Source organism: Gallinula chloropus, assembly GCF_964237585.1.
Source record: "Gallinula chloropus genome assembly, chromosome: 4".
Classification (NCBI taxonomy): Eukaryota; Metazoa; Chordata; class Aves; order Gruiformes; family Rallidae; genus Gallinula; species Gallinula chloropus.
The window spans coordinates 5,081,136-5,108,337 of record NC_140088.1 but is presented as its reverse complement, the minus strand read 5'-3'; the positions used below and the strand labels follow the sequence as shown (position 1 = coordinate 5,108,337).

General features: G+C 50.6%; 2 protein-coding genes across 2 annotated transcripts in view; both read left to right on the top strand.

Moving 5' to 3' along the window:
• Positions 1-4,589: 4,589 nt before the first annotated feature.
• Positions 4,590-9,990, top strand: BATF (basic leucine zipper ATF-like transcription factor). The gene is made up of 3 exons (XM_084263928.1): positions 4,590-4,746; positions 6,552-6,656; positions 9,425-9,990. Exons 1-3 carry the CDS (start codon positions 4,681-4,683, stop codon positions 9,629-9,631), a joined length of 378 nt encoding a protein of 125 aa, XP_084120054.1. The 5' UTR covers positions 4,590-4,680; the 3' UTR covers positions 9,632-9,990.
• An 11,460-nt stretch (positions 9,991-21,450) lies between these two features.
• The window catches only part of FLVCR2 (FLVCR choline and putative heme transporter 2), a gene marked incomplete at both ends in the record, with an annotated part of 31,695 nt that continues 25,943 nt past the window's right edge, over positions 21,451-27,202 (top strand). The window contains one exon of the mRNA XM_084263086.1: positions 21,451-21,960. Coding sequence (XP_084119212.1) covers positions 21,451-21,960 — 510 coding nt within the window. The remainder of the gene's footprint in view (positions 21,961-27,202) is intronic.

Below are 27,202 nucleotides of genomic sequence, written 5' to 3'. Positions count from 1 at the left end.
GCGGTTACAGAGCGCAGCGTGTTACACGGCGCGAGGGCGTAAAGGCAGCAGGGTGCTGAAGGGAGCTCACACTGAAGGGAGCTCACGCTGAAAGGAGCTCATTCTGGGCTTTCCAGCTGTTCACTTGCAGCCCTTGTCATTTACCAGACATTTGGGGTGTAAAGTACCTGTTTCCTGTACGCTGGCAGGTTGCGCCCAGTAAGGACTGAAAGTGTTTGTGTGATGGGCGTTTGCTCTCTGCGAGGTGGGATGAATTTGGCAGGGCTCTATGCTTGAGCTCTCCTGCCACAACCTCCCTCTCACACCTTGGGCAGCCTGAGGTGAAGTTTAGCCCTGGTGATGCCACCCTGCCTGCTGGGGAAGCTGCCCATGTTGCAATTTGGACCAACACCATGTGCTGACAGAGTGGGACACAGCAGAAGAAACTTGTCTGGCAAAGAGCGAGGACTTTATGTTCAGCACCACCATTCCCATGGCCTAAAAAGCCCACCTCTTCCCAGCACTGAATCCCACACAACAGTCTCCAAACTCACGTGGGGCAAATTGTTGTGATTGTCCAAACATTGTAAGAAATTATTTGCATGAAATGCTACTTGTGAAGCAGAAACAAGCTCGGTGGTTTACAGGAGGCCAAAGTTGGTAGCTGCTCTAGTTTGGATTTTTAAATAGCTCTGTGCACTGAATGGGCATGCAAACAAGATGGGTGAGAGGGATGGGGTGAGATGCAGTTTTGAACGCTGCTGCCATAAGCCTGCAGCAGGTGAGAGGGCTGGGGCAGCAGGTTTACAAGGGAACTCCAGCAGCGACCTGTGCTGAGGAAGATGGTTACACAGGTGGGACACAGGGACCTTCTGGGGCTTTGTATTCTTTTCCTCTTCTTTCCATTTCTGTACCTGGGACTCTGAACAGGTCCTGGCCCTGCACAGGCAGCGTGGGACTGGTGTCTCCTCCGCCTTGCACCCAGTACCCCAGGCCAATACCCAGCCCCTTTGCAACACCTCTGCGCTGCTGGTGAAGCTTCAGTTGATGATGCTCTTACAACCCCCAGATTTTTCCCTGCCATTCTGCTGACCAGTTGGTTATTCCCCAGTTCTTTTACCTACCTCTCATTTAGCTTTAAATTTGCATTTGTTCTTGCTGAACTGCATCTTGCTGTTTTCAAACCATTTCTCTGGCAGTTGAGATCACAGGAAGCCCAAACTCAGGAATCCCTGTGGCTGCTGCCCTGGAGAGAACAGGGTGGCTTTCAGCAGCACCTGCTGTTATTCATAAGGGACAAAGGCAGAACTGGATGGCTCCATCCTTCCCCTAATAACGTCTGGAAACATCCCTGCTCTGTCAGGCTGTTGGTGTGGCAGTAACCTGACGCTTGTGACTTCATCCAGTGCCACTGATAGTGATTTCACAGCTATTGTTAATTAAGGTCATAAAACTTCAATGCTACCAGAGAAAAAAAAATGGTGGGGGACACACACTATTCTTGGGGTAAACTTAGTCACCTAAATCAAGCACAGTGATCAGGACACTGGCTCCTGAGGCTCCCCCTGACAGCAAGGGAGGAGAGGGAGAGCCTGGGGAGGGACAGCAGGGTATCAGCTCTCCCTGTGGTACCTGCAGGAGGTGCCTGGGACAGCATCGGGAGAGCCATGTGCAGATGCTGCTGGAGCCATGCTGGTGGTTTCTGCTGTTCAGGCTCAGGGGACTGCAGGTCCCTCTCTAGAGGGACAGCACAAGGCACTGTCTTCAAGGAGGCAATGGGGGTCCTGCCCAGCTTCAGGGGATCGCTGTGAAGGCTCTGACCATCGTCCTGTCAGGAGTCACGGTCTCATTTACAGCACCCTTACTTGTTCATAAGCCACAGGGGTATATTAGCATCATAGCCAGTGTGAGGGTGAGGAGGAAAGAGGGATGGTCTCTTACTCTGCTCAGCAAGACCAAGTGTCCAGACCCTCGCCTGCAATATTACCCTGTCCTGAGATTTCTCCATCAGCTGTTAATAGAAGCCCAGCTCTGGACAAACCGTGGTACAGCTCAAAACTTTCCTCCCATGGATCAAAGAACAGGCTTTGCCATAGCCTGTTGTGGCCAGCTTTGCTCTGACCCTCCAGCTCCCGCTGGGACACGGAGCTTCCCTGCACCACCTTCTGCCAGCGCACCCACCACCTTCCTGATCGCCTCCCTCCAGCCAGCGGCCTCGCTAGGTACAGGAGGAGGGAGTTCAGCTGACTTGCCCAGTAACAGAAGGAGGATATTCTTCCTCCATCCTTTGATGAGCAACAGTAGCCCGTAGAGCAGGGTGAGGCAGGCAGTCTCTGAGACCTGCTCGCTGGCAGAGGAGCGTGGGTTTCCTCTGGAGAGCAGGAATCCAGCGTCATACTTCCTGGAAAGGAAGTGCTGCACAGGGTTGCAGAGTTCAGAGGAAGTGTATCAATGCAGCGAGTGAATGGAGCCTGCCCTGGTGCTGCTGCTAGCCCTGCCTTGGGAGGCCTGAACTCAGCATCCCCGCACCTCCGGGACAGAGGGTCTCTCAGAGGGGCTCATGCCCAGCAAGTTGCCCCCTTCAGTCATGTTGAAAGGATGGGGGAGCTTAGCGCTTCCCTACACAGCCTGCTGGGAGTAAAAAGCACATTCAAGGCGGTGAAAGGTTTGGGTAATAGGGTCAAAGGTAGTACCAGTGCCACAGGATGTTTCTAGAGAGGGAAATAAGTCAAAATGAAGCAGTTTTGCTACTGGAGTTGTGCCAGTTGATTTCCTCAAGCTGCCCAACCCTAGCCAGCCCTGTGTGGTTCTTGCTTTTGGCCGTGCTTGCCCCTGGGTTGGCTCGGTGAGCAGCAGGGCTGGGAAGAAATGCCAGCGATGCCCATGCAAGTCTGCACTGTGCTCCAAGCGTGTGCCTCTCTGCTCATGTTCTGCTCTTTCTGTGATGCAATGAGGCCACAAACCCAAAGCTGCCAACATGTTTGCCCTAGTGACGACTGCATCTCAGGTGCTGCTGTTCATGCCCTGCTGCCGAGACTCGATGCTCCTGCTTGAGGCAGAAGAAACTCAATAAAAGCAGCAATATATAATGAAAGTGGGAACTAGGAATTGCTGCTTTCCACAGGAGGGGGTTGTTATGGGTGGGTTCATGCCCATTTCTGTGTCTGCTCTTCATGGCACATGTGAGAACTTTACCACTCCAAAGACTGTTGTCCTGTTTGTGGATGATACATGGCCCAGCTTCATCTCGCTGGCTCTGGTGACATGAGCAGATCAGAAAGCAAACGGGTCCTGCTTCAGCACTCCCTGCTCCTGCTCTATCACCTCCAGAGCTGTTGGCACAAGGTACCCTGAGGGCACTCCTGAAGCACTGCTGTCCCAGGGGCTGCTTGCACATCTTCAGTCTATGGAGACTTATACTAAGGATGGAAATAGTCCCACACAGCATTGACCAGGGGAGAAACAAAGGGATGCAAAGCAGCTTCTCTTTGCTGCCATCTGCATGGGCTGTGCCCAAGTTGGGTACTGGCATAGGGAGGATAGCAAGGAAACAATCTCCAACATGCCACAACGTTTCTGTCTCCCCATAGTCCTCTCCCAAGTCTTCTATTGCCAGCTGTGGTGACAGGGGGCTAGAGGGGAGCAGGCAGGGAGTCAGGACCCCTGCGTGACAGTCTCACATCCCCCTGGGGTGCAGCCAATCTTGTACCATAGTGGGGAGTGAGAAGTAGATCTCAGGTTTGGCTTCTGGGTCTGTAGACCATTATATTTACAACACCTTCGTTTGTGTGCCCGGGTTGACGTTCACCATGCAGGCCAGTGGTGAGGTATTAATTAACGACTTCTAAAGTGCTGAAGAGCTTTGTCTTACAGAAAACGTCATTCCTACCAAACCAGCCCAAATGTTCTCTGATCCTGAGCCTTTCTTCTTGTGTGGGACTGTGGCTTCACCATATACATCCAGGCCATCTGTGCAAACAGTGTTTACGTGGCATCTGCCGAGGGTACCTGTTCCCTCCCCGGGACCCACGTCATGGGGTCAGGGGCGGTAGGAGGGGGTGGGTGGGTTGTGGGGAGGTGGGTGGCTGCCTGGGAATTTCCCTGGCCCAGTGCTGGAACAACCTCCTGCCTGTGCAGGGCTGGCACAGCACGCGATGGCCCTGGAATTTCTGGGGCTCCTGGCAGCACCTCCTCTGCACTGCACTCCTTTGCAGGTCCAGGTTTCACAGCCAGAGCTGGGGCTTTTCTTCCTTTCCATCTCTGCTGTTTGTCTCAGAGAAAACCCATCTCACTGTTTTTGAACTGCCTGAAGGTGTTTTTCGGGGGTTTTTCAGGCTATTTTGAAGCTCATTTTTCCCAGATGTGCTTTTTTTTCTCTTAGTCTTTTTTTTGTGTGTGTGTCTTTTTTTTTCTTTCTCTCTTAACTTTTCTTCTTTGCCTGAAAGTTTCCGGCCACGTGACTTTCAGCTTTACATCCCTGAGGTTCTGAGAAACCACAGGAGGCCGAACAGAAGCTGAGAGGCAGAGAAAGTGGCAGAAGGACAGCGTGCCTGCAGGACAGGCGAGAGAGCTGGGAAGCCGAGGGCTATCTCAGCAGGGACAGAGGAGGACAGGAGAGAGGGAAGGGAAGCAAGACAGAAGACAGGCCCATCAAGAGCACGAAGGAAGCTGAAGAGGCCCTGAAAACCAGAAACGGGAGCCATGCCCCACAGCTCTGACAGCAGCGACTCCAGCAGCTTCAGCCAGTCTCCCCCTCCCATCAAACAGGTAAAGCATGGACCCTTCCTCAGCTGGCTCTGGCTGGAGAGTCCTTTGGGGTGGTGGGCCATATCTGGGCAGGAGGAAGGGTGGGTGGCACCCACCACTGGCATTTCACAGCACGGCATGGCAGGGCTTTCTAGGAATGGCTGTGGGGAGAGGGATGCGGGGCTGAGCCGAGAGCCCTGGCAGAAGCCCCAGCCACTAAGCTGGGTACAGCTGGAGAGAGGAGGCCCCATTCCCTGGGGTTCTGCCAGGGGCAAGTGGGAGATGGGACCCCTGGGCACGGGTGGGCCCTGTGATACACACTGGGCAGGTAGCAGGCAGGAAGCTTTGGCCAGAGAGTTGGTGCTCTGGTGAGGAGCCTGAGCATGTATGTGCTCACCATGGACTGGGATGGCTCTGGGGCACCCTGCCTGCTTCCTGCTGCCATGGACAGCACTTGGGGACCCAGAAAAGCCTGGACACTTTGAGCCTGCTTTCTTTTCTGTTCAGCCTTGAGGTTTTTTCATCTCAGTGAGGCTTGGCAGAAGGATTTTGTTTTGTTGCATCAAGTACCTTAACGGTAGTTTTTTTGTGGGTAGATACTGACATGATTCCAAGGTATTTCCACTGCCTTTTCTGGCTAAGCTTTGTTTTATCTGTCCTTTGCCATTTCTCTAGGGCTGACAACAACAGCAAGTACCTGAGACTTTGTTCAGAAATCTTGGGGATGAATAGGGAGGATGATGTTGGGCTTGCAAGTGGGGATGGGGAGGCATCCTGGTAGAGAACGGGATAAAGCACAGGGGTTGCTAAAGGATGGGGACTGGACTTGGTGTGGAACGTGGAAGCTGCTGTATCTGAGACATTTGTAGGGGGTTGAAGGCAAGGATAAAACGGTTAAGTTCAAAGAAAATAAAAGATCTTGGGTGGGGCGGAGTGGAGAGAGGATGTGGACAGACTGATGGGCTGGGAAGATAACATTTGTGGCTGAGTTTTGTAGTCCTGTGAAGAACTGGTGGTGTGAATGCTAGAGAGTCCACAGTAGAGGCAGCGCAATATGAAAATAGAAGATGAAAGAAGCCGTGTGACGGTTTCAACTGTCAGAAGGCAGGACCAGATCTCAGCAGAGAATGGCTGCTGTATGAAACTCATGACCTGGAGCCTGGGGACCTGTGCTCTCCCCTGCCCAAACGGTTTGGGACTGTTGCAGTCAGCTGCAGGCTTTGCTACCATGGGTACTCCAGAAAAGAGCAAGCACAGAGGGCTGGAGCAAATGAGATGTGGGGGAAAATCAAAAGCTTGGAGTCTGCCCAGTTCAATGAAGCACGAGCCACTTTGCACTGTAAGGGTTTGCAACAAATAAAGCCAGAGGGAGAAAGGTGATGGAGAGGGGGTGGGATCTACAGGGTCAAGAGGAGGAAAACGCAAGCTGGGTCTCTGGAAAGATGGTTTAGCCAGGCCACTGGAATGTCTGCAGTGCTGTATTCCCGCAGAGAGATGGGGAAAGGAAAGGTTTTCTGTACAAGGAATTCAAATTGCCTCTGTTCTGGAGAGAGGTCTTTACTCTGGTTCCTCAAGTCATATTCCAGTCCCAAGAAGGAAGCTGTGCAGGGATGCCCAAGGATATCAGACATCCCCCTCCTGGCAGTGGGGATGCCAAAAGCATCACACACCCCTGGGCTATGTCTTTATCCTGGTGCTGAAGGTGTGTATCCCATGTCCTGTGCTGCAGTTAGTTGTCCTCTGTGCTCCCTTCCCATGTACTGCCCTACTGGAGCAGGGTGAGAGAGGGGCTGCTGCAGTCATTTCTGTACCTTTTTTTTCCCTAGGACTCTTCTGATGACATGAGAAAAGTCCAAAGGAGGGAGAAGAACCGCATTGCTGCCCAGAAGAGCCGCCTGAGGCAGACCCAGAAAGCAGACACGCTGCACTTGGTGAGCACTCCCACCCTTCCCTGTCGCTGCAGGGGGCTCACATGGGGCACAATGTGCTTTTCCTCTGGGGACTGGAAGCAGAGATGCTCCCCTGAGACAGGACAAGAAAAGTGAGGCCAGGGTGGGATACAGGAGTTGGCACTCACAGCAACAGCACACAGCCCAGGACAACTGCCATGGAAACATTCAGTTTTGCAGCTAGATTCGAATCCATCCTTATCTCTCAGCCTGATGTTTCTGATTTCCTTTGCCTAAAGGTCTTTTGACCATCCCAGTCAGAAGCTCTTTGAAAGCACAGCTTGCCCAGGCTGGCTCTCCCCAGGTTTGTGTTCCATCACTTACGTAGCAGCGCAACAGCGTGCAAGGGCGCTGCTCTGAGATGTGAGCACGTTGTATTCGTTGGCATTGATGATGGTGTGATGAGGAGCTGAACGGACCCTTCCCTCTGACCTGTTCCCTTGAGACTTTATGCAGCATAGATAAACAAATAGCATTAATAATCTTCTAACCTTTTAAAATCTCCTTATGGTAGTGCTTGTATCCCTTTCTGCTTCTGAACAGTACCTGGAGGCTTTTCCTGTTGCTTGGCACAGATTTTCCCTCCTTTGGTTTCACCCTGCTGTACCTCTCTCCTCCTGTGAGCACCTCTGAGGCTCTTCCCAGTGTGTAGAATTAGGCATCTGCTCTCCAGGAGGGGATGGTCACTTCTGGCTGGGAGTGTTTGGGCAGGAGTGTGTGGTCAGTGCCGGAGCGCGGGAGCTGGGCTGCTTTGCATTTTGCACCCTGGTAAGTGCAGTCCCATGTGTTTCAGGCCACTGGCAGGCAGGATGAAGAACATGCAGCCTGCAGTGGGCAGAGACCATCTTTATGCCTGTGCTGGGCTTGGCTGCCCTTTGAAAAGCGGTAGGCAGGCTCATGTTAAAAAAACCACCTTTTGACATAGTGGTCTTCACATGCCCCCAGATCCTCATTTTTGGGAAAAATCCTTGAGAAGCCAGTCCTAAACTTTCCTACTCACATAGTGCTCTTCATCCTTGGATGGAACTGGGTTTAAGACAGAGATTTAACTTGTTTTCTCAATAGCTGATGATCCTTCTACACCTGACGTGGATCTAGGCAGATTATGTTACGTTTGCCAGTAGCAATGGCTACTGACCAATGGCTACTAGCAATGGCTAGTGACTGTGCCCAAGAGGGGTGAAGAGACACGCTTTCCTTGGGGTTGGGGCTCTCTCCAGAGTAATCCCAGATGTGGATATGAGCTCTCATCCTCCATCAGGAAAATCCTGCCTAGTTGTGCACCAAGAAAAATTGGGCTGTGCTTCTTGGAGCGGATGACAAACCACTTGTTTAAGAGATTACTACTGCTCAGCTGGCACTAACAGCACACAGTCCTTGCCCTCCCATGGGAATAGAAGCAGCGGGACTAAGCCCAGTCTGGTTCAGACAGATCCTGGCAGGCAGCTGGAGAAATGCTGGGGGACAAGTAGAGGATGGATGGTGAATTTTTGCTAACGTTTTTCCAATTCCTGGTGGCCAGTGACCCCTTGCTGCTCCTGGGTTTATCCCCTGAGTGCTCTTTGCCTTTGGTCGGATCCACATCAGGGGTGGCTTCTTTGAAAGATGAGCATGGCTCAGCTTGAGAGCTTGAGCAATGGTGGTGTGAAAGGAACCAGCAGCTCCATCTGCCCCAGGACTTTGTAGCTTGTGTTTTGAAGGGAATGAGTCACAGGTAGGCTGGGGCTCCCAGCCACCGGTGATTCCCATCAGCTCCTGAGTTCAACGTCAGTTACAATTTCCAAAGCATTTAGTCACGTTTGAGAGATGCTGGCTTGCTGCACGTGCTCCTCCTGTGACAGCCACCGATGCTGCTGGGTACAGTCTGAACCTGTGCAGAGAGCAGCAGCCGTCAGAAGTCAGTGTGGCAGTGGAGGGGCGACGGGTTTGCTTCGCCAAGGTGGTGGTGCAGCTTTCCAGGGCACCTCAGAGGGCTGGGTACGTTTTAGCTATCTAGCTCTGCTGAGTCTGCAGAACCAGCCTCCACGTCCTCCCTCCCTCTCTCTTTCTGTGCAGGCTGCTGGCCTGGGATGCTCCAGCCTGGAGCTAGCTGCACCTTGGCAGCAGTGGAGTTAGAAAAGGCTTGCGAAGCTCTCAGGATCATTGAGACCAGACTAAAGCATCGTTATTAATCCCTTTGTTGTTATCACATTAGTAACATTATTAATTCGGTTCTTCTGAAGCCTCAGTTTCTCTTTTCTTCTGACTCAAGTGTCTCCCCCTCCTCCCCACCGTGCCCCTGGTTTCCCCGGCTGCTAGCAGGAAGCAGTGAGTCTTTTCTTTCCAGGGCAATGACAGATTTCCTGTGGCAGGTGGTTTTTTTGGTTAAAGACGGCGGTTATTCAGCGCGCCCTCCCTCCCCCCTCCCCAAGGCCGGGTGGCCCGGGAAGCAGCCGGGCGGTGTGCGTGAGAGGGAGCGAGAAAGCCTGGGCGGGAGCTCGGTTCACTTCTCGTAAGCCGGGGCCGGGGCCCGTGGCTGGGCCATCAGCATCGCACCCGGCCCGGCCGGCTGGGGGAGGGGGGTTTGCCCAGGCACGGTTCTGTGCCGAATTTACCGGAAACATGTCATTCTGGAAACTCTGCGGGGCAGAGAGGCGTGGGGACGCGACCCCCCCCCACCACCACCACCTTGCCCCGGCTCATCCATCCATCCCCCCCTCCCCACCCCGGCTCCTGGCGCTGAGGAAGCCCCTGTGGTTTTGTCTCCTCAGGAAAGCGAAGACTTGGAGAGGCAGAACGCTGCTCTGCGCCGGGAGATCAAGCAGCTGTCAGAGGAGGTGAAGCACTTTGCCTCGATGCTGAGCTCCCATGAACCGCTCTGCTCCATCCTGACTTCCCCCCCGCCGCCTCCAGATGTGCTGTACGCCACACACTCCTTCCACCAGCCCCACATCAGCTCCCCACGCTTCCAGCACTGAGCCACCGAGGGGGACAGCAGCCTTCTGGCTCCACCGATGGCAAGAAGCAACTTTGTGGGGCTTGGTTTTTTTCCATCCAAAGGAGAGGGACGGACAGACAGACATCCCTTCTCCAAGTATGTACTCTGAGTGACTTGCCTAAGACTTGCTCCCTGCACAGAAATGGCAGAGCCACCAGGAGGCATCTTCGGGCAGTTTCCAGCTTGGATCTTGAGAAGAGGAGGCATTTGCAAAAGGTTACCAACCTCCTTCCCTTGCTCGGGGATGCTCGCAGCCGTGTGTGGCACCGCAGCTTCCATGTAAACGGCTCGCTGTGACACGCAGCAGCCAGAGCTCCGGGGAGAGGAAGGGAAGCAGGGGCAGAGGGAAGGTTGGGGCCACAGAGTACGTTTATTTTTGTAAAATAAAGATTGAAAATGCTTAACTCTCTGTTTCCAAAATAGGACCTGAGCCACTCCTCTCAGACTCAACGTGACAGTGAGGACACAGGCAGCAGGAGAGGAAAGCTTGGAGTCTGGAGTCCAGGGAACAGCCCTACCTGTGCTGGTGTCTAATCCAGGGCCAACAGCTTGGGCCCCACATTTAGAAGGGGGTGCTCATGTGCATGGGTTGGGCTAGCTGAAGAGCAATGGTTTTGGGGGGAGATGGGTCCCTCCTTGCTGCAGGGCTGGACCTGGCTAATGAGTCTGACATGCCATGTAACATCAGAGGTCTTTCTCCTGCTGCCCCTCTCAGCTCCCTGCTGCCAAGGGCTAGACCTTCACTGCTGCCCTTGCATGTGTGGAGGTGCACTTCCATACCATGTCACCTCAGGTGTAGGTCTTAGTGGGCTGGTAAAGCTGTTGACTTGACCAGCAGCACAGCTGGGAAAGAGCATTGCAGCATGGGGCTGGTGGGTAGTGATGCTGTGTTGGAGGGCACAGTGCAGGACCTTTGCTCTAAGGCACCCCACTATAAGGCAGATAGCTGTAGCCTACACTGTTTCCCCTTCCCCACCAGTCACTGCTCCAGAAAAGGCTGCTTTACTACCTCATGCATTGAAGCAGATGAAATCTGAAAGCTCAGTGAAGAGTGGGTTGCTTCTGCTGGGTCTAATCTAGTGGAAACACAAGCTATACAGACGGTCTCTGCAGCTAGCAACACCCCACCACCAGCAGTTTGCCTATCAGCCCTACTCTATAGACAAGGCAGAAGCCCCCCTGCCAGTGCAGGTCCTGTTGCTAATACTGGCTCAGGACTTCTGCCACCTCCAAGAAGCATCAGCTGTAATTCCTTCAGCATAGGGTACCACAAGCAGTTCTGTTGACACAGACTTTTGACTGAGCTAAACAGACCTGATTTGTAGATAACCTGCTTTCAGGCACAGAGAAGTGGCAGATTCCAAAATGGGTTTTGGCCCATCATCATAGCCCTCAAGACTGGTGGGGAAAATTCTGTAAAGTGCTGTTGTCTGCCCGTTTTCTCTCTCTGGTTCACACTAGTGAGATGATAACCGAACACCTCCATGCCTCAGCCAGCTGTCCTCAGGAAAGGCACTTGTAGCACTGGGATTTCTCTTGCAGAGGCGTGTTAAGAAGCTTGTGAACCTCCTGCTTCCAACTTCTGTGCCAGCATAGGAAACCCCATGGGCAGGCATGCCTCATGTTGGTGTGTTGTCCTGGGTTTCACCACCCTACGAAAGCAGTGCTGAGGCAATGGGCGACTGCACGGGCCCTGGTCTGTGCAGCTCTGCCCCAAGGGGGATATCCACACATGGGGGAGGATGGTGCTTATCCCATCTGGACAGATGAGTTTCTGCATACAGGACATGCAGAATACATCTATGCACAGCAAAAACATTCTAAGTGTATTCACAGAGATGCAGCAGGAGTGATTTCAGTGTCTGACACCACCCCCTCTGCTAGAGCTCACGCCAGTAGGTTTCACTCCGTCCACTGGTACAACCAGAGCTGCTGATTCCCTACACAGGCCATGCTTTGAGCCACCCAGGTTACAAAGGCCCTTCCCAAAGTGCTTTTCTCTGGGATTTGCCCCTAAAAGCCTGGGTGAGAAAACTCTCAGCAGCTTTAAATGGAGCTTGTTTTTACAAACTCTGCTTCTGCTCCTTCAGCTTCTGGTGGGTTTGCTCCCAGATTTTTCACTTGCTGTTCCCCAGGGCTCTGATACTTCCATGCTTCCTGGGTTACACAGAATCAGAGGGGGGAAAAAAAAAGCTACACTAGCTCCCTTGAGGTTTGCTGTGCAGGGCACTTCAGGCTTGTGCTCCTCGCCAGAGGATGCAACATGGTATTGCCTACAATAACAAGAAATATCCACCCGTGCTGCAACCTTTGCTTTTCTCTTACAACTAGAAAATGTTAAGCTCGGTTTTAGCTGCAGATGGAGAAGATCCTCCCCTGATGTGTATGTGTCCCCCTATGCCCACACAAACATGAAGCCGATATTTTCGTCGCAGGACTGGCACAGTCCCGGATCCTGCAGGTTGGGTGGGGTTCTGTGTCATGCCACAGAATTGCTAGACTACTCACTGGTAACGTCTGACTGCAACTCAGAACGAAAATAAGTGGTAAAGTGGTGAGACTGGGAGATGGGTTCGCATCAACATCCTCTCCAGAACCTAAACAATAGTCTTGGCATCATCAGTTGATGCATGGCTGGCTATGAGCTGGAAGGCCTCTAGGCAGTGTTGTGCTCAGCCTTTTTGGCCATACACTGGGTGTCTGTTGGTGCTAAGCGACCAGTCTTCCAATCTGACTTCTCTTTGCCCTCAAAAGCCTGAGTGCAGAAGATGATCTGCATGGTTCAAGAGGGTTTTGATCTCTTGCTTGCTGCTGGTGATGGTTAGGTTTTTCAGATTCGGTCTCTGTTGTTAAGAATGGTTCCCTTGGGAGACCATCCTTATCACCCAAGCAACAAGAGACAACATATCCTCTCAGGGCCATCAGCCCTTTCAAACAGTCCCTGAGAAAAGGTCTTTTCCTCAGCCTGTTTCCATGCTGTGTCTTGCTGCTTCTTCCCAGGCTCCTGGTCTCTACTCAAGACCCTTGAAGCAAGCAGTTTTGATTAGCCAAGTGCCTGTCCCCTGGTGTGAGTTTCACTGTTGCTGGCAAACAAGCTGTTAATGAGCTTAAACGAGGAGCAAAGGGCAGGGTGATGGACAGGGCAATCATCTCAGATTGCTTTCGATTTCCTTTTGGACTTTATTTCCATATTTCCATGGCATATGGCATTTCTAAAGAGTCGTGTGAGTATTATCTGGCCATGCCCAGCCTCCAGGAACACCGTGCTACTGGCTCCAAGGGAAAGGGGATGCTTCTGGGCACACACATGGAGAGATTGGGTGATTTCTGGGCCCCTGGCACCTTGTCCCCACCCAAGTAGGATGTCAGTGCCTTTCTGTCGCACGACGCAGTCCCTCACTGAAAAGCTCTCTCAAAGCAGCAAAGAGACGAGGGCTCACAAGGCACCTGAGTCTCTTTTCGAGCCGGGGAAGCCCAGGTAGAGACACAACTGTTCTTTGCAAGCAGAGCCTGCCGAAATACTGCGTTTGTGCTGGCCTCTGCTGGGCAAAGGCTGAGCTCTCCCAGCCTGCGACCGCACTTCCCTGCGAGCTCCTCTTCGCGCTCCCCTACAGCCCAGCCGGCTGGAAGCTTTGCCTGGCTATTGCCAGAGGCTGGGGAAAGAACTAGGGGGGCTCAAGGTTTATTTCTGCGACTGCAAGGGTTGGGTAAGGCTGCCTGAAGGGAGATGTCCAGATCAGAGTGGAAGAGTGGGGCCGTGGTGTTCCTTGGCCGAGGATCTTGTAGCTTGGCCAGGGTCCTGTTCTGGTTTGTGGTCCCTGCAAGTTTCCATTGCTGCGTGAGGAGCTTGGCTTGGTGTGCCCCACCTTGTCCAGCTCCTGAAGGGCTTGCAGAGCTGTGTGCTGGCAATGCTGCTGGGCTGGGTGTGGGGACTGAGGGCTGGGAAGCATCACAGGTGGAGGGGTAACAGCTACTTGCTTAAATAAACACCCACCTGGCTGCAGCCCTGAGGAACTATAATCACCTTCACCAAGACCTGAGATGAGAACTGAGAATGGTGGATTTCAGTGTTTTGATACCCAGGAAAGCTTTTGTGGAGGCACTTGGGCTGGATTTCAGCCCAGCAGGACAAGCCCTTGTCCTGAGGGTTCTTTGCATACTGGGCAAAGCCAGGCAAAAGCCCAGTAGAGCAGCAAGGGCCAGTTGAACATGGCACTGGGAGGTACCTGTCATGGGTGCTTTTCAAGCCTTACTAACTCTTGCCTCCACATCTACTTGCTGGCTGGTGTCTTCTCTGCAGGCAAAACGGAGGTGTGTGGCAAGCATCTGTTGACAGAATCAGAGGGTGGAGATGGGAACTGGGGGACATGTGAGTCAGATTTTCCTTTATAGCCATCACTGAATCTCAGTACCACCTATGGATCAGGGCATGCTGGCAACTCTGTGCACAAGGACAGCAAGTTACAAAACTCAGAGGGTGCAGTAATTTTCTCCCTTTCCATCCCCCTAAAAGCACAGGCTCAGCACTTTGCAAGCACACAGTATCAGCATTTCAGGGCCGCTTCTATGGTAGGATAAATAAAGATACGTCATTCTGTGCTGACTTAAGCTTAACGTATCTTCCCAGATGGGAAGCCCAGGGCAATCTTTTGTGCCTGGTATTCCCTTCCTGCTTTGTCCTCCTCAGCTGTACACTCCCAGAGTGCCAAGTGTCAAGGTGGGGAGATACAGAGCCAGCCAGTCCAGGGGATGGTGCATTCATCCTACTGTATGGGGCTGTTACAATCCCAGCTGTCATCACTATGGTGCCCTATAAATTTATTTCACAAGTGAATTTTATCTCCTGAGGGTCAGAACAAGGGGCAATACCCAAGCACAGTATGCCTGGAATCAGAAAGACGTAGAGTCACATCTTCAGGTTGGTGAATGAAAGACTAAACAGCTCAATTTCCTACTTTGCTGTGGCACCAAATTATTTATGCACTTGTTTTGTAAATCCCATCTCAGAAGTCACTTTTGTTGGTGCTGCCAGCTTGCATCAGCGAGAGGATAATCTCCTGTATACTGGAGCAGCAGCCCACAAAAGAGACCCTCTCTCTGCCTCTTACAATGACCTTAATGTCCAAAGCAGCGCTTGTCATAAAAGAATGCTGTCTGGATGCTAATATGTGAGTACACAGAGATCAAAGAAGATCAGAAACCAGTGCTAAAAGGCAAAGCATTTTTATGAAGCTGATGAGGAGAGAAAAAGCAAAGCATGGCATGAAATGGTGAGGCTTTCTCCTAGCAGACTGCCCTGTGCTCGCTTTATCTGGGTTCTTCTGCCGCGTCGTTGCCATGTTACTGAGTCAGGACCGGGAAGGGATTTGAGCAGTGAGGCAGCAACACGTAGATAAAGTTTTTTAGGTTAATCAAAAATCTACCCTATTAAACAGTAGGGAATGTATATTCATTTATTGCCAGGGCAGGTTTACAACCAGTGTGTTAAGGTTACTATGTTAAGAGTGTAATGTTCCTGGCAGCTGAGCTAGCAGGCGCCAGCTGCGGAGAGGCCTACTGCTTCGAGTAGGCCTACAGAGACGGTGTGTGTTCCTCTCAACCCCTTCACCAGGTCTGTGATCTTTCCTAACAAGCAGCTGCTTTTTTACACCCCACCCCCCCAACAGCCATGGTTCCCAGGACTTGGTGCCCTGGTCCCCAGGACTTGGTGCCCTGGTCCCCGGGACTTGTTCTGTGTTTGTCTTTTTTTGCTGTAGCATGAGTGGGAGGAAGAAGAGGAACACGTGTGCGTTCAGCAGTGAACTGTGCAGATTTCCAGCACCCTGTAAGTATTAATTAGTGCCAGCTGCAAGCATTAGATGATCACAACCTTTTATGTGTCATTGGCATGAACTGGTATGACTCATTGAGATGGAGGCTGGAGGATGCTGAGTAAGAAGGGCTTGTATACTTCGAGCGTTTGGTATTTGGGGTTAATCTGTGACCCTGATCTGGATTGGGGATGTAAATCTTGACTGTGACTGAGTTTTGAGACTAGCTGGCTCCTTTTTCACTTCTTTTATTCTGAGCTGAATGACGAGATCTTCACGTTCCACGTTCATGCCTGGTGCAATGCAAAGGAGTGAGGTGAGTTTGCTCCAACGGCAGAGCAACCAGAGCCTATGCACAGCTCTCCTAACAAAGTACCTGTATCTCCACAGCTTTTTACAAGCACAGGTTGTAGAGCTGGGCTTAGGTGTTTAAGCAGTGCAGCAGGCTAACCACAGTTAAACAGCTTTTGGATTACAGCTGGTTCTCATCCGGCCAGATCAGAGCACGGGGCAGAGCAAGATCTGTTTGCAGAAGGCCATGCAAAGGTAGCATTACCACCCTGTGTCTCGAGGCTTGTGCACTAACCAACAGCCCTCACATCTGAGGTAGGATGGGTGCAAGCACTCTTCCATGCCTTGCGCTCTGTTTTACACCTTCTTCTTGCTGCAAGAAGGCAGCTGTGAATATTAGCACTTCAGTCATGCCCTCCCATGTACTCTTTGCAGTTCAAACCTGTATGACTCATCCATACAAACATCACACCTGAACTGGACAGGGTTAAATGAAAACCATTGCTGTGCTAAAGCTAGGCTTTGAACAGGGAGATTAGATCTGCAAAGAGGTGGTAGTTCAAGCCCTTGTGGGTTCAGCCCTTGCAGCCCAGGTTGGAGGGTGTTAGATTGGCAGAGAAGAACAAGGGGCAGAGCCACACACAAATCACCTTAACCCTTTGTGTCCCCATTGCTTCCCCTGTGAAAGTGATGTAGGTGATGTGTCCCCAGAGCTACAGGTGAGATGTGCTGAAAGGGAGCAAAATATTATTTTCTTTCCTTATGAAAGGCCTTAAACTCTGAAGAGTATAGGTTTGGTGCTCCAAGGTGTCCATTTGCACATCTCCAGTGGTTCTGAGGTTTGCAGTCTTTTCTAGATCATAGAACCATAGAATCACAGAATCCCAGGGGTTGGAAGGGACCTGGAGAGCTCATGGGGTCCAACCCCCCTGCCAAAGCAGCTCCCCAGCTCATATTGCACAGGGCGGCGTCCAGACGGGGCTGGAATCTCTCCAGAGAAGGAGACTCCACACCCCCTGGGCAGCCTGTCCCAGGGCTCCCTCACCCTCCCTGGGGAAAAGTTCTTCCCCATGTTGGTGTGGAACTCCCTGTGCTCCAACTTGCAGCCATTGCCCCTTGTCCTGTCCCCACAGACACTGAAAAGGGGCTGCCCATTCCCCCTGCATCCCATACTCCAGATATTGATAAACATTAATAAGGTCCCCCCTTAGTCTTCTTTTCTCTGGGCTGAACAGTCCCAGCTCACTCAGCCTTTCCTCATAGGGGAGATGCTCCAGGCCCTTAATCATCTTTGTAGCCCTTCTCTGGACTTTCTCCAGGAGATCGCTGTCTTTTTTATACCAGGGAGCCCAAAACTAAATCTAGAGATTTTAGATTGTGTAACTAAGCCACCATGTGTTGTATAGAGGACAGTACTTTTCACAAAACTGAGAGCGCTGCAGGGGCTGCACAGTGCACCGTTATAAATGTAGCTGCCCATCACTAGATGTGTTCCCAGACCTTTTTACAAAGGAAACATAATAGGAAAGATTCGTAAGGGTTTAGGGCACCAAAATAACTCTGTATCTAACCTACAGTAAATAAACTAACCCACTGCATTTATAACTATATGCTGGGCCCTGCTTTCGGGTGGCTCCAGGGATGCATAAAGCTATAGGTGCCAGTAGAGGGCTAGCAGCCTTTCCTGCTCTACCTGGGAACCACAGTGCCTTTGGCCAACGTGGCCACAGCCCTCGTCAGCCAGCTTGGCACGGTGTGTGTCCAACTGGGCATTGCATCCAGGTGTGAGCCAGAAGTGAGTGGTTCCACCAGCTATTCAAGTCTTGCCCTTTGGTCTAAGGCTACAACCATCTGACTTCTCAAGATCTCCACTGACGCAGTTTCGGTGTTGAAACCAATATAAACCATTCTCCTTCCACCAGCAGATCTCTTGCAATCTTCCCTGCAAGTTCTGTTGTGAAAGGTCGTGTGGGATATGTTGGGAGATCTTCTGATATCTCTTCTAGACCTTAATCCTATCAGTCAAAAATGTGACAGAGCCACCTAAGAGCCGTGCTAGCTAGGCCTTCCTAGTGCAATGATGAGATTTAGAGGTGCAAATCACAGTGCTGTGAGTTTGAGAGCAAGGGACATCCTGTGAGCTTAGATACTTTCCATGAAAGGGAGCCTAAGCATCCCCTGAAGACTCTGGTAACTGCATGGCTGGAAGATCCAGCAGATCCCTGGATTACAGTTTTCCCTAGCAACCTTCACCTTTTCTCCACCTATCCTTGGACTTCTGATCCAGCGTGGGAGACAAAAGGCATCAAGGCACTTTTGTTTTCAAGATGACCTTCTAATGTGCCTTCTGCACACCTTCCAAGCTGATTTCCACCACCCTTTCATTATGGCCTTGCTTGTTATTGAGGCCTGTTGCCATCCACCAGAAATCAGAAGGCTGGATTCTCATTGTCAGCATCATCCCTGGTGTTTGTGTTTATTGGATAGGCTTTAAGAAAACCAAGCCTGTTCCAAAGCATCTTTTCCAGTTGTTACAGAACATAAAGGAACTGCATGTATTCAGTGGTCATAAAGGCAGGGTGTATTCCATGAGCATCAGAAAGTGGCTTCCTTGAGATCAGTGGTGAAGCCAGAGATGTTAGCCTTGTATCCTTACATTTCATTTTGTATCTGACAGCCTGTATTGTTACATTTAATTTGGGCTCTGCTTCTGCCTCTGGTTTAGTGCCTTCCAACCTTCACAGACACTTTTGGCTATGGGTTCCTGTAACCTTGTGTCAGTCTCTGTGGAAAGGAGATTTCCCTCCAGCCTTAAAAAACTGCTTCAAGGGGTTGTCCTGAAATATAAATAATTTTTCATGGCTAAGAAATTTTTATATAAAGATGCTGTGATGAGGGAAATCCAAAAGCAGCTGCTCGGCTGTGTTGCTTCAAGAAGGCAAAGAGGCTCATCTGAGTAGGAACAGATGCGGCAATGGAAAGAGGGAGAAATGCAAAGCACGGGGGTTTATTTTGGTCCAGAAACTGACAAATGATGTAAAGCCTTGATTGAACAGTTCACAGAGCCAGAAACAAACCAAAACAGCCCTGAAATCAGAGGAGAGCAGTTCTGGGAAGGGTGGTCTGACAGGTATGAAAAATTTGTGACCAAATCAACTTTGGGGGGGGCCAAGGGTTACTTCCCAGCCTGGTTCATGTTCACTTGACAGGCTGGAGTCACCAGAGGCTGGGAGCTGCTTTCACCCATCTGCTTTCAGATGTTATTTTTCAACAGGGTCTTTTGTGTTTTAGTCATTCCCAATTCACTGTTTGACTTTTCTGAGCAGACCAAGCCAGCAGTTTAGTGCAAGCAAAAGGCTCCTTCCTTTGGCAGGCTCTGGCTTGCCACGGACTTTTTGTTGGTGAGGGGTAAAACTGAGGATTTTCCAGAGGCTGTAGGTGGGACTAAACCACAACTCTATGGGACAGACTGTTTCAGACCTCAGTTTGGAATAGGGCTGGCAGGAGGCAAAGCACCTGACATGTTTCTTCTTTCTCTCCCTTATGTGTATGGTCTTTTTTTTTAATCACATGTAAAGAAATTTAACTGTTCTCAGTGTTTTCCTAAAAAATAAAAGAAAAAAAGAGAGAAAAGAGTATAAAGAAAACAACAGGGGGTTGAGGAGACACTGCCATACATGCAAAAACCCCCTGAGAACAGCAGGGAACTCCATTATCCTACCTTTAGGCAAGTTTACAAATGAAAGATGCCATGGACTGTGATAACACTTACAGTTGCAGAAAGCTAAAGCTACAGTCCTGACATCACACAAGCCTAAATGAAACATGTAGGTGACACATTTAAGTTAGTCTCAAGTAACTTAAATAACCTCTTACCATCTGCAAATTTTGCTCCTTACTCTGGTTTGGAGATTATTAATAAATTGTGCTCCTCTGAGCAAACCCAGTTTGCCTTGCTAAAAATTGCCTGTTTTTTTCTTTTCTTGATCTTTGCCTCTCAACAACTCTTTAATCAACGACAGTGATTACCTCTGGGTGACTTTGATTTTGTTATAATATTATGGAGAGTTTTGTAAAATCCTTTTCAAGTCTGGTGAATTTAAATGTTAATTTACTGTGCTGTTTCATTGTTACATCCTCAGACTTCTCAGATGTTTGACCGTGACAGTCCTTTTCCTGCTCCATTTCAGCTCTGCGGTCTCTGTACCACTATCACTCACTGCATTCCTGGTACATTTGAATTACAAATTTCTTAGGACAAATTCCTCTCTTCTTTCTGTTGTCTCAGTGCAAAGCTTGGAGTAACTTTGAGTGTGTAACCTAATAATAACACATGGGACTGGAAACCTCTTTTATGGCTCTTGCTTCTGAATTTGCCTTTCTTATTTATTATGTGAAAGGGCTACATTTCAGTTATATCATACCATCATAATGAGCACCCTGGGTGAGGTTGGTGGTTCCCTGGCAAAGCACTGTGGGCTGAGGAGAGGGAGAGTAGGAAGCTTTGCAGCTCTGCTTTTGGCAGAGCACATGGTTTCGAAGGCTTTGCTGGCTTTGCTTATGTCCATCTGAGCTCCTGGCCACACTGCTGGGAGTAGGAAACCCAAGTGGGTGACAGGAAGCGAGCTCTGTGAGGATACACACAGCAAGGGGATATTTGTTCTCCTTGGAATAATTTGCTTGCATGGGAAATAAGAACATAAAGAGAGCAAAGCTGAGCATCTGTGCCTTTGCTCCTGACAGCAGTCACGTGGGTAAGTCAGAGGACAGCACCAGCGACCTCTGACAGCGTTCCACAAAGTAAATACGAGGCACAAAACCTTCCCTTTTGTGACTCAAGCCTTTGCTTTGGGACTACAACATCCCAAAGGCAGGCCACCACCCCCATTGTTCCAAGTGAACGTAGAGACACGTGTTTCATGCTGGAAGAGAGCTGGAACGACAGCAGCAACACGCAACCATGTCTTAAAGCTGGGTAATGTTTGTACAATTCAGAAGACAACGATGCTAATTAAACGAACTGTAGATCATCAGTAACCTCCAGGCAGGAATCGTGCTGAAGGAATGGGAAAACAAGAGCTGAGTCATTAACTGTAATCTCCCCACCAGGATGAAAACAGGCATCACTCTCGGCTTGTTTTTTGCTCCGGTCACGTCAAGGTGGTTTTAATTTTGACTTCACTGAGTGTTTTCACTTTGTAGCGTGCCACGTCTGAAGGAAACAAAACCCCAGGGCGAGCCAAGCCAAATGAAAGCGAAAACTGGTTCATCCTCAGGGTCAGCCCACCCTGGCGTGGCTGCCTGGCCAGACGCACGCAGCCTCCAGCCAGACGCGCTTCTGGGTCAGCCCACGTCCTGCTCATCGCTCCGGTTTATACACCGGTGACCGAGGGCTCTGCCGCACCGGGCCCTTCCCCGGCGGGGCCTGCAAATGGCGGGGAGTAGCCATTCTGCAGGTAGCCGGGCGAGGCCCACCCGGGCAACGAGAACGGGGCCTTCCCGCCCCCGCGGCGGGGCGGGGCGGAGGGCGGGGAGCGCCGGGCCAAGCGGGGGCGGCGGCTTCTTTTTCGCTCAGCAGTAGCCAGTGAGCGTGGTGAGGGTGACTGGGTGGGATTTCCCAGCCAGGTGGGTGCCGCTGGGGAGCCGAGCCGGCGAGGGGACGGACGGACAAGCGGGTAGGCAGGCAGGCGCTGCCGGCATGGTGCAGCAGGAGCCTGCCGGGGCGCCGGAGCTGGCGGCAGCGGGTGAGGCCGCTGCTGTCACTGCCGAGGTGCGGCTGTCCCGGCGCCGCTGGGCCATAGTGCTGCTCTTCAGCAGCTACTCCCTGTGCAACGCCTTCCAGTGGATCCAGTACAGCAGCATCAGCAACGTCTTCGTGCGCTTCTACGATGTGAGCACCTTCGCCATCGACTGGCTCTCCATGAGCTACATGCTCACCTACATCCCTCTGCTCTTCCCTGTCGCCTGGCTGCTGGACAAGAGGGGCCTGCGCTTCATCGCCCTGGCTGGCTCAGCCCTCAACGCCCTGGGCGCCTGGGTGAAGCTGGGCAGCCTTAAGCCATACCTCTTCCCTGTCACCGTCCTGGGGCAGGTCATCTGCTCCCTGGCCCAGGTCTTCATCCTGGGCATGCCCTCACGCATCGCCTCTGTTTGGTTCAGCTCCCGTGAGGTCTCCACTGCTTGCTCCATCGCTGTCTTTGGGAACCAGGTAATGGGTGGCTGCCCTTGGCCAGCCAGGCACCTGGGCTGGGCTGCCATCTGCCTGAATGGAGACTGGGACATGTCAAGGAGGGGGAAGAGATGTGCAGGGCCTGGAGGGCGGCAGCAGGGGTAAGAGGCACTTGTGTGAAATCCCCCCTGGGACATGCAGCTGGTGCCTGGAGGGACTCAGCTGGAGTGAGGTTGACAGAGGCAAGTGGGACCTAAGTCTGCAAAACTGTGGGCAGCACAGGAGTTGGGTATGATTCTGGCTTTGAGGGTTGTTTGGACTCAGGGTCGTCTCCAGTCCCCTCTTACTCCTGTGTCTGTAAATCTTAAGTCCGGGGGTGTGATTCAGTAGCACCACGGATGGGCTGGAGGGGAATGTGTAGTGCTGAGAAAGGTGCTTTAGGCAGTGTCCTGCAGACCTCAGATCCGCAGTTGCATCTGGACTTGACACTGCAATACCCAGTTCCTGCTGACAGCTAGATGGGACAAAGGAGATAAACTGACTACGGAAAACGGTACTTGTGGCTGAGCCCTGGAGGAAAAGGACTTTAGCACTTTCATACTTAAAAGTGGGTATAGACTTTCCACAGGCAGTTGCTTTGAAAAGCAACAAACCTTCCCTCAGGCGAGGCTGAGGTAAGATTCCCTGAGCACTCTTCGTTCAAGGAGTGTCAGGGAGGCCAGTGACCTGCACTTGCTCAAGGTGGTGTTTTCCTGTAGTCAGCTAGTGCTCAAAGGAGATCGTTTTTTACCACAGCTTTGAAAGGGTCGGGGAAAGAGCTTCTTGACCTTTGCACCTAAACACACTGTCATCTCTGTTGCATGAATCAGATAGGCCAGTCCTGATGCAATGGGTGCAAGAGAAGGGAGTCTGGCTCTGCAATGCTGACATGAAGAAGAGGGAAGCAGAACCTGGTATTAGCTGCTAGGCTGGACCTGTGCCCCTTGCTTTGAGATGCTGTGTAGTCCCCTACTCTCTGCATCACCCTGGGTCATCTCTGATGTAGCCTGTGGGTGGCTGCTAATTCAGATTTGAATGGTTCACAATTCTGGTAGTTTCTAATGCAAGGTTCTCTCTCAGATAACTTTGTGTGCAGTGATTTGAGGTCTCCTTTCCCTACATTCCTGGGTTTCTGTATTTATTTAGATACTGTTGAGGCAAAAAGAGGTGAATGCTCAGCAATGGTATTTGAGGAACTGAAGTTTGGGGGCGGGGGGGGGGGGGGCAGTGCTAGAGGATTATGGAAATTCTGGATTTCATCATTTGGAAAGAGAAAACATACTTACCTTTCTCTGAGACAATCTAAGCTTTCTTCTTTGCTCTTATCACCCAGGACAGTGAGCTGGTATTTATGGGTTCAAAATGGATCTTTAGAGTGGAAGGCATTTAAGTTGGCATGAGTACTCTGCTTATTTAGGGGTAAATAAGTAACTGTGCATTTTGTTGTCAGACTTTTTTTTTCTAATTATTCAGGTGGAGTTACTCAACAGTGTGCATAAGAATTCCAAACCATGAGGTTTTCAGCCTGTGCTATATGCACGTGTGGTATACTCATTGTCCTAAAAGGACCTGGTTAGTTTAACAGTTGTGAAAAGCAAACTTTAACTATGCTTTTGGTGCTCCGTGCTGTTCTGGGGGTTGAACTGACATGTCAATGAGACCTCAGTTCAGTTTATAGCCTTGGCTTTGTAAGCCCAGGCTTTCCTTTTAGAGAATCTGAGAAGTCAGAAATGGCAAGGACTAAAGGCAGGGTGTCCTCCCTGGGAAGGACCTATTCATTCCCTGAGTCAAGGGTCCCAGAGGGTGTAATCACAGTGAATGAAAAGTAGCTAATTTTTTTACTCATGATGCTGGGCAGGGGAAAGAAACAGAGGCATCCTTTTTTTCCTGACTCTCCAGTTAAAGACTGTGTTTTAGGGAGTGTTAGCAAAGGGTATAATGCAGTGAGTTTATAATTACAGTGTGCCAGTAGAGCAAATTACTCCCTATGCTTATTCCTCTACAACCATATGGCTTTCCTTTCCTTGCTGTGTCACTTGGTTCCAGGTCCTCATGGGGGAAAACTCTGTCATGATTTATTGTTATGATTACTGAGTACCAAGCACTGATGTCCCCCTCCATCAAGAATTGCCTCCAGCTACATGGAAAAGCAGGGCAGTGTCCCTGCTCAGGGAGTACTGCAACAGTGTGTGAAAGGACTTCTTCATGGTAAGGGTGAGGGAGCCCTGGGACAGGCTGCTCAGGGGGTGTGGAGTCCCCATCTCTGGAGAGATTCCAGACCTGTCTGGATGCTGACATGTGTGACCTGTCCTAGGGAGCTGCTTTGGCAAGGGGTTGGACCCAATGATCTCTGGAGGTCCCTTCCAACCCCTGGGATTCTGTGATTCTCTGTTCCATACCTCTGCCCTCTTTCTGCTCCTACCCTCTCAGCCTTAGGCAGCACTTGGCGAGCTGTCCTGAGCAGAACCCTGCCTGTGGTTCATCCGACGATGCCGCTGCTGCTTGTTGAGTGATGGCAACCTTCAGGTTCAAAGTTAGCCTTGAACAGTAAATCATTGAATCAGCCAGGCTGGGTGTGAAATACCTTTTAAAAAGCAAACAAACCCTAGCAGAGTATCAAACCGGCCTTGCTTGTTTCTGGTCATATGTTGTCTGTGGTATCTGAACAGTGAAGAATGGTTACATTGAGCACTCTTGAATCAAGGCCCAAGAGCTGCTCAGGAGAAGAGTGTGGATGGCTGTGGAGCAGATGATCACATTCTCTTGTTTACCCACTGCTGTTTTTCACATTTTACTCCATTTTACCAGGGTGATGCAGAGGTTTTCCCATTCTTTTTCCTTGTCCCTGCATCTGTGTGTACGGGGAGGTTTAGTATGAGGTTTACTTGTTATGTTGAATACATTTAGCATTAAAATCTTCGTGTTACTAAAATACATGTAGCATCTCACTGCTTCAAAGGCTAGGAAAATTTATGTGGGGACTTTTCCTCAGGCTAAAGTTCTGGGGTAAGGAAGCAGAAGTCTTTTGGAGAGTTCACTAATGACATTCAGATGTGTTAAAATATTGGGAGGAATTTGTCTGCCATGCTTCTCCTCTGAAATACAGCTGTCAGTGTGCATGCTATGCCATTAGCTGTTACTTATGGAGACACTCAGTGCTGGATATCTACCTCCCTTCCCTTAACATACTTACTCAGATGTCTTTTGAGGGTGAGGAGACAGTGCTGTGGCATAACAGAACTAACACAGTGGTGGGGATATTTAGGTAATGAGCTCAATTCTCATGGCTTTTTGGGATTTGTAAGCTGGAGCCTGGTGGTCAGGTACCACCTCTCTGCTTCAGCTGCCAAGGTGTGTGCTGAACTGCTGGGCTGGGGCCATGCTTCTTTAGGTACAGGGGTTTTAGGTGTATCTCACTGGGACATGGGCAGCAAGAAGAGAAGTGTGTGGCTGTGTTGCAAAGGGGCAATGGAGGAACATTTATGTTTGTCATTTGTATTGCTTTGGTACTGGTATTGTTACCTTTTTTGATTGAATTAGACCTTGTTATTAGCTCTTGCCCTTCTGCTGAAGAGAAACAAGAAGCTGATGGGCTTCAGGTAAGGATACAGGTATACTAGATGATGATTTTTCTGCTTTAATTTTGCCTCTTAATTTTTTAGCACAGGTTGATAAAAGGTGTTGATATGGTTTGGGAAGAAAGAAAACTTCATCTTGATCTCTGCCTTTGGGCATGATACAACACTTTCCTGATGTCCAAGTGGGGTCTGTTGCTGTGCTTGCCTGATGCATCTGGCATATAACTTTAGAGATTTAGGGCTTCTGTAACAGAATTGGCCTGAAGGAGAGCTTTTGGTTGCTATCTGCAGACTGCTGGGAGTGCTGGTCTAGGGCAAGCTGAATGATTAGCTGTGAAGGAAATTCAGGTGAATGCTCTCTTCTGGTATGCCCTTTCTTCTTGTTCTGAATGAAAGGGAGGGGGTAAGTGGGTGGGGTGGGTGTTGCCAAATAATAGAGCCAGCAACATCCCAATGGCCATTGCTTTTGCACAGGTGAGCCTGCAGTGCTAGCTGTGCAGAGTGTGTGCTGCTGTTTGATGCCTCACTGCTAACTCTGTTCTGTTCACCTTTCAGCCTTCAGGGAAAGCAGCATCTGAAGGTCTTAGAAGTGTTGTGGAAATGGAGCACATCCCATGGAATTCCTGTCTTCGAGTGCACTTCTAGATCTCTTTGGCTGTTCTGCCCCTGTTGTAGGCTCCCCAGCTCTTCAGATGAGATTTAATCCCTGTTAGGGGAAGGCAGTGGTCTGCCTCACATCCCCCTGTAGCTTGGCCCTCTGTCTCCCAGGGTTTTAGCTGTTACAATAGAGAAGCTTTCAGCAAGGTGCCAAGAGGAACTGGCAGTCACGTAGTTAATGGTTGACGTTCTCCAGCCTGGCTCCTTTCTCCCCCTGTAAATGAAGGCAGGGTGGATCAGAGCACTTGGATTACAAGGAGCACACTATGTGGCCAGCTCTCTGGCATCCTGTACTCAGTGTGGGAGGGTGTGCTGACCAAATAGCAACGTGGCTTTCCCAGGAATGCCTAAGTTTCTCTAAATGGACACTGGAGCCTGAAATGAACTTTTTCTGCCCATTTCATCTGGTGCTCCCTTTCCAACCACACACCAAAGGCACCCTCCCCTTCTCCCTCACAGAAGCAGTTGGCTTTTGGATTATGTTCTGTGGGAGTTAAATGAATGACTACAGTGTTTTTTTCTGGGAGGGGCTGCCCTGTGGCATCCCTCAGCACTTGCCCTGCAGGATGCCTCTGGGATGGCTATGTTAGGTGACTGTGATAGGTCGTTGACCAAAACATTATGTCCCAACTGAGGATTCCTGCAGCAGCTGAGGTAGATGCCAGAGCTGAAACCCCTTTTCTACTTTATTGTCTTATCTACTGTTCTTGTTTTGCTGCATTGTGTTTCTGTCCCAGTAAACTGGGGGAAGGTGCATTCGAGGCTCAGGGGCACTGAATTACTTGCATAGAGAAGTAGTCTTCATCACATGGCATTACATCCTATTAAGCAGTATGAGATGATGACACAGAAGCAGAAGTGTTATGAGGAAGGGAGTTTGCTTTGCTTCCAGAAGAGTTTTGGTTGTGCAAGTGCAGTTTGAGAACACATTATCTCTCGTGTCAGTGGGAGAGTAGAAAATGAGCCTAAGCCCTATCTTATCTCCTCACAAGGCCTGGATATACAAT

Coding starts and splice junctions, on each gene's coding strand:
- BATF (XM_084263928.1), top strand. CDS start 4,681: ATGCCCCACAGCTCTGACAGCAGCGACTCCAGCAGCTTCAGCCAGTCT. Junction 4,747..6,551: donor CTCCCCCTCCCATCAAACAG/GTAAAGCATGGA, acceptor TTTTTTCCCTAG/GACTCTTCTGATGACATGAG. Junction 6,657..9,424: donor AAGCAGACACGCTGCACTTG/GTGAGCACTCCC, acceptor TTGTCTCCTCAG/GAAAGCGAAGACTTGGAGAG.